This window comes from Vitis vinifera, chromosome 8 (assembly GCF_030704535.1).
Source record: "Vitis vinifera cultivar Pinot Noir 40024 chromosome 8, ASM3070453v1".
NCBI classification, from domain to species: domain Eukaryota; kingdom Viridiplantae; phylum Streptophyta; class Magnoliopsida; order Vitales; family Vitaceae; genus Vitis; species Vitis vinifera.
The window spans coordinates 23,740,194-23,752,500 of record NC_081812.1 but is presented as its reverse complement, the minus strand read 5'-3'; the positions used below and the strand labels follow the sequence as shown (position 1 = coordinate 23,752,500).

The following is a 12,307-nucleotide window of genomic DNA, read 5'->3' as shown; positions in this document are numbered from 1 at the left end:
TTAGTCATCAGGTTTGTAGCATCAAAAGTAACATGGTTGGAAGCTCCTGAGTCAAGATACCAATTGGTATCATTGACAACTTATGGTGTAGCAAACATGGTTGTCATTTGGCCTCATGCACCTTGTAATTGGTTTTGAACAGAAGACTGTTGATTCTAGAATTAAGATGGTCCTACGAAACTCTTATCAAAACGATAACAATAGTTCATTACCACATGCCCAATCTTTCCACAAAGCTAACATTGAGGTTTGTTTTGAGACCAAAATCCCCTCCCACCAAATTGACCATTAAAGTGGCCTCCACGACCTCTTCCTCGATTGGCAAAACCAAAACCTCCTCTAGCATTGTTCTGAAAATTGCCCTTTTTTACTAGAAAAATACTGACCACCAAAGGTGTTTGGACCACCAGAGTTGGAATTGGAATTTTGTACAAAACCATTAGTATACCTTTTTATGCTTTGCTGAGAGTTTTGACTAGTAACAACAATATTTGCTAAGCTAGGTTGTGCAAAATCTAACTCTTTATCCTTCTTCTCTATCCTAGCTTCTTGAGCTAACAACAAGGATTCTATATCATCAACTGTATAAGGATCTATGCGTGATTCAATTGAAAGAATAAAGGTGTCATAATCTGATGATAAACCCTCAAAGATGGCATCAATGTGTTCTTTTTCAAACATTGAATGACCAACTAATCCTAGCAAATCAATACAACATATGATCTTTAACAAATATTCATTTATAGTCAAAGAGTCTTTCTTGGTGTTTCTCAATTGTGTTTTAAACTGAGACACGTTTGCTCGAATTTGAACAGCAAAATATCTTTCAAAAGTTCGTCATACCTGAGTAGAGTTCTCACAGTTTACCATACGTGCAAGAATCCCTTCAGACATTGAAGAAAGAAGACAGGACAACAACAACTGATCTTGTTGTTCCCAATCAAGAAATTCTATATTAACATTGTCCATTTCTTCATCTCTTAGCATGAGGAACTTCAATGGTGGGGTTGTGTCCCAAACACAAAATTATATAATTTGTGCCCTCGAATTGCTGCAAGAACTTGCTTTCGCCAAAACAAGAAGTTGTTGTTATCCAATCGAACCGAAATAGAGTGACTAAAGGAAATAGGGATGAATCTTGAAGAAGATGATGAGGCTGCACCCATGGTGGAAATTGAAGAGCTCTCCATTGTTGGCATTTCAAAGCTTTGATACCATAATAAGATTTAAGAAAACAAAGGAAAACAAGGGATTTTGGATTGAAGAAAAACATAGGACTTATTATTCACACTTCTAGAAAATGATTACAAGAGCTTCTTTAAATAGAAGCTTATAACAGACTGAAACTACCTGTGAAACTACCTTCTTAACTTCTAACAGACTAACTACTCAAACCAATAACTAAGCCAATCATTTACAAGTTAACCATTGGGCTTAACAATGAGTGATGGAGGTAGATTGGGGTTCATTGAGGGCACTCATTTTTGGACGACAAGTAACACTGAAGCAATCTGTTATGTCTAAAAGTGGGTTCCATGTCAAAAACCCATGTAGAAGTGGCCCACTACCAACAAACCTTTGTTATCTAGTATGTCCCTGCAGTAGTTATTGCCTACAATCATTCTCCACATGTTGCATAGTCTTCAGGTTCGGGATGGCATCAGTGCATTTGTGGATCATGCGCTTACCACGAGCCCTAATCCTAAAACCTGAAACCCAAAACTTGAAACTCCAAACCCGAAACTCCAAACTCCAAACTCCAAACCTTAAACCCTAAACCCTAAAATCTTAAAACTCTAAAACCCTAAATCCTAAACCCTAATTATTTAAAAAATCTCTTTATAATTTATTTTTAATAAATATTTTTATTCCTTGATGTTTTGATCCAAACACATTGGACGATCATGCATCTGTAGCCATCTATCCTTACTACAAGGCACATGGTTCCCTTCGAATATTGGGGCGCTCTCTGACTTATGTTGATTGGGTTATGAGACCATTCCTGTGGCAGCCACCGGCAGTTGCATCTACCTATCAAGGCTGGTTCACTGGAGGGGATGCAACATATTTACGTGTTAACAATGAATAAGTGCTCAAAAGGTCGGCATTCCTAGTGCAAATCGATGCAATTAAAAACGATTTAATAGCTGTTTTAACTTAATTTTTAAAAAATAAACTAATTTATAATTTATACAAATTTGAAGTCTTGAATGAATTAAATAATGTCCCCGCCCTAAAGTGGGATTTCAGCAGTTAAGTGATGGTATACAGCTGATTATTAAAATTTAAAAAAAAAATTAAAAATAAAAATAATAAATTCTACCTAAATTTTTACAGCATCTATTATTATGTTTGTTGAGCTTTTTATTAGTTACTTTGTGAAGTAAAAACATTAAATATTTGATTTGAAAATATATAATTTTAATTTTTAATAAAGGAATAAAAATATTTATTAAAAATTAAGTTATAAAGAGACTTTTTAAATAATACTGAGGAACCTGAAGGGAGGAACCGGTGTTTTAATCCTACAAATGGCGCGCCTATGGCATAAAACACCTTCCTACTTCGAAAAGTTGAAACCCTAGAAATTATGATTTTTCTTACAAATCCATATGCACGGTTTCTTTTTTTCAATGGTTTCAGAGGATCTTCATCTCTCCTGTCGTCCTCCCTTCAGGTTCCTCATTCTCTCCGTCTAATTCTTGTATTATTTTCACTAATTCTTGTTTTTTTGTGCTTTTTCTGGAGCTAAATTGTGTAATAGTTTCATTCTTATGCGTTTTCTTCTGGTTTAATTTCCATCAGACTGGAAAAAGAGACGCAGTGGCCTGCATCGGGATGCACACACGCTCTCTTTCTTCGTCAGGTACCCTCTTTCTTTCTCTCTTTGTATCTATGTATCTGAGATTCTTCTCTGCAGTGAATCTGGCCAGAGAGAGTATGTTGGGATAATTTCTTTGTTTGGAAAATTAAGAATTTCAAACAGCCACCACATTCACACCTGCACTTACGAACACATATATGTAATGAGATGGTCATATTTTGATTAATCTATGCATGTTCTAGTTTCCTGAAAATGAGAACTGTTAATGCACTCGAAACTGTGTTGTAATAGGATGTCAAAAAGTTGCAATCGAAGATACTGTTAGTGTGGTAATGGTACATAGGAGAATATAATTGATAGTGATAGTATTTTAGGGCTTGAAGTAAAACTGAACCATAGTATTTGTCTTAAATACAACCATGCTATAAAAAATAAGCAGTGCTATTCTTTTTTCTGATGGGTTTCCTGATGGATCATCATTGGTGCTGTGATTTGGGTAGAAAGACATTGTATTCTTAATTTTTTAACAATACCTTATCGATTATGTTATCATCTAAAGTTATAAGTCTATCTAGGTTCTCATATGAAACTTCTTTTGTGAGTTTTGGAGATGTTGTAAAAATGGGGAAAAGCGCTTTAATTAACCTTGTGTAGTATGCAAAGCTGCTTAAATGTCTACATGGTTGCTTGTATTTGACATGTTTTGCCGACTGGACACAAATTGTATCAACTTAACTGCTAATAACATTCACCTAGAAGTTCCCTTCCTGTATGGGTGGTTACTAGTTTCTGTATTAGTTTTGATTTGATCTAATGTGAATTTAAATGCTTTCTTGGTTTCAGTTGAGTTTCTAGAGATTGAATGTGATGAATATGGTAATGATGTAAAAGCAGCAGAGAAAGATACTGCACTACGTCTAGCTATCTCCCGACTTGCGGGTGATTTTGGCAGAGAATCTATGTTGTCACTGCAGCGCTTTTTTGTCTCACGACATGCACCAGTGATATCAACAGGATCATTAAAACTGGATCTAGCTCTTGGAATTGGAGGATTACCAAAGGTGCTTTGCTTATAAAGCTACATTTACCTAATTACCCATGTCTGATACATACATGGCCCACACTTGCATAGATCAGTTAGGATATGCATGACACGCTGGCACATTTCTGGGGCACGACACAGTTGTTGAGAGGGATGACTCATATCTGGGCCTAAGTAGCAGGGCATTTAATAGGGATAAGAGGTAAATAATGAATTAGCCCAGGATGGTTCAATAATTTAATTCTCTCCCCCTCTGCTTCTCAGGAAAAAGTAATGCCATTTTTTTTTTCCCAATGATCCCATTGTTCACACATCTTTCTTGTATACCTCACATATACTTGAGTTTTGGCTCCCATTTTGCTGTGGTTTAACTATGGGCTTCTGTTTTTGTCTCAAACTGGTTCGTGGTTAATGTTAAAACAAAAAAGTTTTACCCTTGGCATTAATAGTTGTTAAGTTGCACAAACTGTGGAAGTTTTATTTTTATATCCTGGTTGAAAAATATGATATTTATCTCTTCAGGTGCTTAATTTATTTTCTTTTTTTCTTCCTTTTTTTAATTAGCAAATGATCTTAAGACCACCTGATAGGCCAAAAATGGAACCCAGGTACACAGGGTTCAGATGCTTAATTTCATCTTCATATTTAAAAAGAAATGATATTTTTTTTTAATCTTTTTTTTTTTTTTGAGTGTTATGTAAATAATATTCTTCATCTTGGGACTTCTATAATTTTTCAGATGCTGTATGAAGATCCTTGCTTATGACCAGCTCAAATTTTTTACTTTCATTCATCACTTCAAAGATTCACTTTTGAACTGTAATTAACTAATTATTAATTTTTATGGAATTTCATGATGGCATACTTGTCACTAGACTCCCAAGGTGTTAAGGTAGATGTGCATGCTACACTTGAATGATTTATGGTTGATAGGTTTCTATCTTTTTTTCAGAAGAAAGATCAGCATCTATCCACTTATCTGCTCCTTGTTGCTGATTTTTATCTAGAAATTTATTCTAATATTTGTAACCTGTGTTTAAGAATTAGCTGCAAGTAGTTAAAGTAGTTTGTGGTACAACCTTAAATATGAGGGATCTACTCTATGCTCTGCAGGGAAGAATAGTAGAAATTTATGGCCAAGAAGCATCGGGCAAGACAACTCTTGCTCTTCATATTATCAAAGAAGCTCAAAAGCTTGGAGGTAGATATTAATCTTCCTTTTTAACCCGTTGTTTTTAAGACTCAGGTTGCCTATCAGAAAATGTCACCAGTTAAAACCAATCCTGGTTATGATACTATTGGCAAATCTGTTTCATTATTAAAGGTCTTATACCTACTGTCATTTATATTTGTACTATAAGATTGTAGAATTTTATGTTTAAGTATCTCCAGCACTGAGCCTTACCTACCTCTACCCCAGATGGAATCTCTCTGTGTCAAGGATGTCGAATGTTTAACTTCCAGCACATGCATGCTAATTTTTGAGATGCTTTTCCTTGAATATGTAGGACAGAATACCCTATCTGCTTACATTCTTTGTCATTGTTATCCTGTTGTATTGATCCATATCCTGTCACCTTATAGTCCAAGTTCATCTCTGCCTCACTGCTTTGTCTTTTTGGCAGGATATTGTGCATATCTTGATGTAGAGAATGCAATGAACCCTTCATTTGCAGAATCCATGGGTGTAAATGTAGATAATCTTCTTATTTCACCTCCGGATTCTGCTGAAAATTTGCTGAGTATGGTTAATACACTGACCAAAAGTGGATCGATGGATGTAATTGTGGTTGATAGCGTATGTGATTACTTGCTCTTTTAATACACACCCATGCACAGTACACCAACCAAAACTCTTCTGAGTTTACACTTTGGTATCATCGTTTTCCCTTAAATATTTAGATTTTTCTTGCTTTCAGCATTCTATTCTGTCTTTGCACAGGTGGCTGCTCTTGTTCCCCAACATGAACTTGATGTTGTGATAGGTGGCACCTACCAAGATGTACAGTCACAAATTATGGCCCAAGCTCTGCGAAAAATTCATTATTCATTATGCCGGTCCGAAACTCTCATCATTTTTGTTAATCAGGTTAAACCTGGCCAGGCCACCTCAGCACTTTTAATCTCTTAATCATAAGTTATTAAGGAAAAATGAGTTGTTTTGAATGAAGAAAGTATGAAATTTTTGTGTTCATTATTCACAAGATGTACAAAATCTAGACTCGAAGGACCCGACATGCTCATCTTGTTTGCTCTCATTCTCTATTTCTCATTCTCTTCCTTTTTGTTTGTATTCACCAAGGATTGAAATTTCCAGAATTTCAGCAGCCATAAATTTGCTTTTTTCAAAATTTAATGGAGGTGGGGCTCGACCCTTGACCTCTAGGAAGAAATTGGTGGGCCTTCACCACCAAGCCGATTTTGATTTTGATTTTGATAGTACATGTGCACATAAGATATGTACGCCTTAATCTGTGTCTCCTAAACCTAAAACATTGATATCATGCCCATGTGCAAAATAAAATATTAAAAGTAAAAATTTAGTAAATAGATGAATTTTAATTATATTATTTTCAAATTTCATTAAATTAATGGTTGAAAATATAAAAACCATCACGATAATCTTCTTAATGAGTTTTTTTTCTTATCATCATTTTAGAATGGTTGAAAATATAAAAACCAGCATGATAATCTTCTTAATGAGTTTTTTTTCTTGTCATCATTTTAGTATTAAATGTGTTTTCAAGTACTATACATTATTGTTTAACATCATAAATTTTGTTATATATATAATACTTTAAAAAACAACTTCAATATGTGTGTATACTAGTATTAAATATGTTTTCAAGTACTGCATCTTATTGTCCACTTTCATAGAGTATATCAACATACATATATTATTTAAAAAAAGAACAACTTCAATGTATATATTATTGCTTGTTTTATAATTTCTTAGGGTTTTTTCTCAATATTTATATGAATTTTGATCAATTTATGTTGTATCAATTTTTTATTTTTGGAATTTTTGTTCAATATTTTGTGAATGTTTGATATTTTCATCCTTGGTTTTCACTTCATCAAAACCAAGTTTATCCATGTTATACTTTCTTTTATCCAGGTTAGATCAAGTTTGAAATCAAGTCATGGCTTTGGACGCTTGGATGAGGTTACTTGTGGGGGAAATGCCTTAAGATTTTATGCAGCTGTGCGGTTGAGAGTTATGAGAACTGGATTGCTGAGGACTGAGGACAAGGTAAACCTTAGAGATTATGTTCTCTTTAGAGAAATTTAGGCTTTGTTTGATAAGTGTTTTCGAAAACAGTTTTTGAGAATGATTTTTGAAAATTATTTTATGATATTTTGTAAAACAGAAGTCTGATAAAAATAAATAAATAAATAAATAAAAATTTGTAGAACAAAATTTTTTTTGGGAATTTGAATAAATGAAAGCAACTAAAAGATATTATTTGAAAACACCATTTTTTTGTTTTTAAGAACATAAAATTATTTTCTGATTTTTGGTTGCTGAATATGTTTTTTATTTATTTTTTATTTTTTTTTTATGTTTTGTTTTGTTTTGGTGAATAAAAAACTGATTTAAAAATAGTTGTCAAACAAAGGCTTATCGATTTTGAATGCTACTTTCTCTTATGGTTTCAAGTCAGCTAATCCTGATGTAGATACTGTTATACCGCTTTGTTTTCTTTGTTCTTGGATTTTGAGGTTACTTTTTGAAAGTTATTGTCTAGTTTTGTGTTTCCTTCCGTCTTGCTTTATGTCCTTTATAGTGTCAGAACATTGATGAAATGATAATTCCTGTGGGTACAAAATGAGAAAGTGCAACTCAAATTGTTGTTGGTGGATTTCTTTTCTGTGATTGTTCCAGAGAAAATCATAGGTACAGCATGCATAGATAGGCTGATATCTTTTTGCTTAATGGTGGATATTGATGTGATGTTAGATGGCCCTTTTTGTGTTTTTGTTTGTCTAAGTAAAACGAAGGATTTTTGGGCTTCACATTATAGTTCTGGCAGTAAAGACACTGCCTGCACTATGGTGTTGGTTGGGGTTTCAAATGAATAGATCATCTTCCATGGAGGGTTAGTGCTACCATGTGTCCATGGTGCTCTCTCTCTCTCTCTCTCTCTCTCTTTTACTATTGGTTTGGCCTGTGATGCCTGGAATTTTCAAGTTGACCCAGTTTACCTGTATTGGCACAACATGACCAGGTGTGGGTTTCTTTTTCAATTGTCCTATTTAAGGATATGAGAGAAAAATGAAAATGGTTCTTATTTGCTGGTTGATTTATTATAATTAATAAGCAGGGATAAGAAAATGGTTCCTATCTACTGGTTGATTGATTATAATGAGTAATTAGGGATAAGAGAGAAACTAACTCTTTTTTTTTTTCATTATTATTAATTTTTATTATGCTGTCTCCATATCTAAACTTTGTGGATGTGAAGTATCATTGAGAAAGATGCTTGCACCTGATACCTGCATGGGCTGCATCAGACGGTGGTTGGGGTGCTGGGAAGGCAGAGGAGGAAAAATGTAGGAGAAAAGGAGTAGAAAATGTGCTTATTTAGTTGAGCATTGCACCAAACTTCACAAAACTCCTATGCTCATGGTTCCCTCTTCCCCCCATTGTATAGTATTCTGTTTATTCCTTCATTTATAATCTTTTTCCCCTTATATTGTAGACATTGGTAGTCTTAAGGATCCTGTTTTTCATTTTTCTTTGTTCCCAATCACAAGTTTCATCTTATGTTTTGATGATTAGCTCAATTAATTGTTTTCTGATGTCATTGAGGTCCTGTTTTTCAATGTTCATTTCTAGGTTACAGGCCTTGGGGTCTGTGTGCAAGTGGTGAAAAATAAACTAGCACATGCAACGAAAAAAGCTGATCTGGGGATACAGTTTGGAAGAGGCATTTGCTTTGAATCTGAAGTCTTAGAACTAGCCTGTGAACATGGAGTCATATGGAAAGAAGGAAGCAAATATATCATAGAAGGGGAAGCTTTCAATAATAAACAGGAAGCTGAACAGTATATGGCTCAAAACAGTGGGGTTTTAGAAAGGATAGTCTCATTCCTCAGAAGCCATTTGTTTGAGAGGGAAATATAAATATATAAGGCCCTTGATCATACATTTTACTCATATTTGCCTACATTTGTGAGAGCCATGCGTCTTTGGACTCTCTGGCCTGAAGGATCTTTGTGAAGGAGACTGCAATGATGTCTCTTCTTCTCCAGGTAGAAATATTGCTTTTGATGCTAGAAATTAGCATATACAGGATCTGACATGACATAGATAAACCATAACACATGAAGTTTGCTCCACCTCATTTTTTCCTACTTCAGGATGGTTCGTGTCATCTATCACTTCTTTTTCCTGGTGCCTGCTCATGGGAGCAATAGCATGGAAGTATTCTGCCTTGCTATGTGCGAATGAAAGGCAAAACAATATGTATTCTAGTATACCCCTTTGATTTTAGTAAATTGTTGGAACCGTCCCCCCATATCATGATGTAATTTGATGGGATCGGACTCTGAACGGACTTATGTTACTCCTAATTGGACAGGAGCCCGTCCCATATAAGATGCTGATGATTTGCTGCTGAAAAAAGTAACTTTTATGACCATATGATGGGTTATGAAGTGCAATAGGAGTCCGGCTGGATTGATTTTGAATATTTTATTATAATGAAATAAAAATTGATTCTTATGAAAATGATAAATGGAATTTTAATTGATTTCTATAAGGAGTTACTTTGATTACCTCCATGTAAAAAATAATATAAAATATTTTAAAATCATTATTTTATCCATTCATTTCTACTGCGTTTGTATGAATTTTTATGACTAGTTCAAATTCATTTCTATTTATTTGGATCAAATATTTAAAGAGATACCACAAAATTTGAATATGTCGATACTTTGTTTTATACTCGCTTTCCATAAAAAAAGAAAACAGAAGAAAATATGGAATGAGAGACAATAGTTTCCACCGTAAAAACAAAAAGTACGGTGTTCAGAAATTCAAATCAGCTCCTTTTGAAATGAACCCTCTAAACCCAGTTACAGAAAAATAAAACAGTTGACTTGGACTCCATTCAACTAACAGCAGCAACCGTAATGGAAAACAAATATGATCAAATCAATTATTTTTATTTTTATTTTTTTTCAAGATTTTAATAATCAGCTGTATACCATCACTTAACTGCTGAAATCCCACATTAGGGCGGGGACGTTTCGAATGGGCTCTGTTCTGAGGAATGACTCTTTAGGATTTTAAAAATGTATTTACTCGGGGTGGAACAGAATAGCTTACATTATGCCTTTTAATTCAATCTCTCTGTTGATTTTTCTTATTATCAAAATGACCGAAGGTTCATCGAAATTTAGCAACAGACACCAGCAGGTGAAACAGAGAGGGTGAGTCATGCGTCATGACTTGCTCTGCGTTCGTTTCTCTTTCTTCCACAGTCCATTTCTTAGAGAAAATGAATTTGGGTGGGAAATATAATATATAAAGATCGGGAAATACCTTATTCTGAAGCACTCCATCTTAAAGCCAGAGCATCAACAACTCCATCAAAACTATGAAATCTGGAACTCACGACATCTACTCTGATGCCCAACCTCTCAGCTCCAGAAGCAGTGACGGGCCCGTGCGCCGCCACCACTAACCCCGGGTATCTTTCCTTGAGCAATCTCCAATCTAACCCAAGCTCTCTCAAGCTTTTCAGCAGTCCTTCAACCTCACCTGTACTGGTAAACACGATGGCGTCCAAGCCCTCTTCCCCTTCGCTTCTCCTCACTACTCTCTCTGCGCATCTCGGTCCCGCCCACCGGGTCTCGTAAGCATGAACCTTAACAGGAACCCAGTCCCGCAGAGCAAGGTCGCGAAGAAAATTGGGGACCACTGGAGGTTCTACAAGGCCTGCAACGAGAGGCACTGGGCATAGAACCCTACGACCTCGTCCTACTCCAAGCGATTCAACTAAACCCGTCGGCGTCGCCACAGGGGGAACTGTGACTCTGATTCGCTGGGTTTTTTTGCAGAGCTTGGAGAGGAAATCCTCGTTAAGAAGTTCAGCATCTTTCCCGAGCGCAGAGACTGTGAAGTTTTCGCCGTATGGCTCTAATGGGGTTTCCTCGTTTCTCATTAGGGTTTCCGAGAAAGCTAATATTCCCGCTCTAGAAGTGAATGCAATGGCGGAGAAATCTTCGAGTGGGGTTTTTTTGTTGTCGTTGCTTTGGGCTTTAGTTGAGAGGAAGAATTGGATGGAAGCCTTAGTCTGTGGGGAGGGTTCGACTACGATGGTTGGACAGCAGAGTGGACTCCATCCTTTGAGCTGGAGGAGGTGAGATAGCCTCCCTGCGTAATTTAGCGGTGTCGTGAAAGCAACAGCACGCCTTTTGTTGGAGAGAAGGGGTGGAATTGGACTGAACTCCTGCATGGTTACAGCCATGTTCATCATTTCCTCTCTCGAAGAAGAAGATGAAATTAGGAATGTTTTTTTGCCCAAGTACCCTATAAATTATTCATTCATCAGCGCGTGTAATACTCATATGGGCTTGGGCGAAGAGCTTGGACCTGGGCCTATGTAACTTTTTAGAAAAAATAGAGAAAAGAAGGGCTTGAGCCTATTTTAAAAGGGCAGCGGTTGGACCGCTGAGTGGACTGGTTCAGTGTCAATTCACTCATTCCCAAAGCATGAAGGATACCATAATTGAGATCAATACAAGGACTGAAATCAAACTCTGCTTGTGGCGATCTCCAAGGAATGACTATAAGGTATTCAAAACTGAAAGAATATTCTAATTATCTTCCTCAAATAATGGGTATGATATTTGACCTTAGGAAGCCATTTCCTCCTTTTCCGAAACTTCATTTTATAGCTAATAGCAATGACTTTATATATAAGAACCTTGTACAGACATATACATATTCTATTAAGCAAAGAATAATTCTTACTTCAATTAATTATTTCCTTAACCTTCTTGTTTATTGCATAAAATACAAGATGGTATTGTAGCAGGCTTATTCAAATATTTGTCTACTGAAGAACCCAAACTCATAGGGTTTGAGTGTGACGGCCCGCTCCTAACTATGTAGATATTATCTGCTTTGAACTCAAAAGGGCCCTTACGGATTTAAAACGCGTTTACAGGGTTAAGAGAAGTCCACACCTATATAACGCCAAAAACTTTTCCCTCTATCCGATATGGGTGTCACGAACACCTCCCATACAGACACAACGTCGTCGTTGTGTCCCATGAGATTGCGGGGCCAAATAGACAAACACCCCTACGGGACCAAACAAACCCCCACACCAAGGTCGGAGATCGGCTTTAATACCATTTGTGACGACTCGCTCCCAACCGTGTAGATATTATCCACTTTAGATCCAAAATGGTCCTTACAACTATAA

At 35.9% G+C, this 12,307-nt stretch overlaps 2 protein-coding genes across 3 annotated transcripts; one reads left to right on the top strand and one right to left on the bottom strand.

Annotated features, from left to right (window-relative positions):
- Nucleotides 1–2,489: 2,489 nt before the first annotated feature.
- On the top strand, nt 2,490–9,511 carry LOC100248558 (DNA repair protein recA homolog 2, mitochondrial). Of its 2 annotated transcripts, XR_785190.3 has the most exons (9): nt 2,507–2,677; nt 2,806–2,866; nt 3,668–3,885; nt 4,980–5,067; nt 5,492–5,664; nt 5,809–5,955; nt 6,985–7,119; nt 8,707–9,122; nt 9,231–9,511. XR_785190.3 is itself a non-coding variant. In XM_002278940.5 (8 exons), the coding sequence occupies exons 1-8, from the start codon at nt 2,591–2,593 to the stop codon at nt 8,992–8,994; spliced, it is 1,197 nt and encodes a 398-aa protein (XP_002278976.2). In that variant the 5' UTR covers nt 2,490–2,590; the 3' UTR covers nt 8,995–9,511. The 2 variants fall into 2 exon arrangements, 1 of the variants encoding a protein (XP_002278976.2); XM_002278940.5 differs by having other exon boundaries at nt 2,490–2,677; nt 8,707–9,511.
- Nucleotides 9,512–10,417: 906 nt separating this feature from the next.
- Nucleotides 10,418–11,344, bottom strand: LOC104878242 (uncharacterized). Its single transcript, XM_010648289.1, has one exon. It carries the CDS (start codon nt 11,342–11,344, stop codon nt 10,418–10,420), a length of 927 nt encoding a protein of 308 aa, XP_010646591.1.
- Nucleotides 11,345–12,307: the final 963 nt, after the last annotated feature.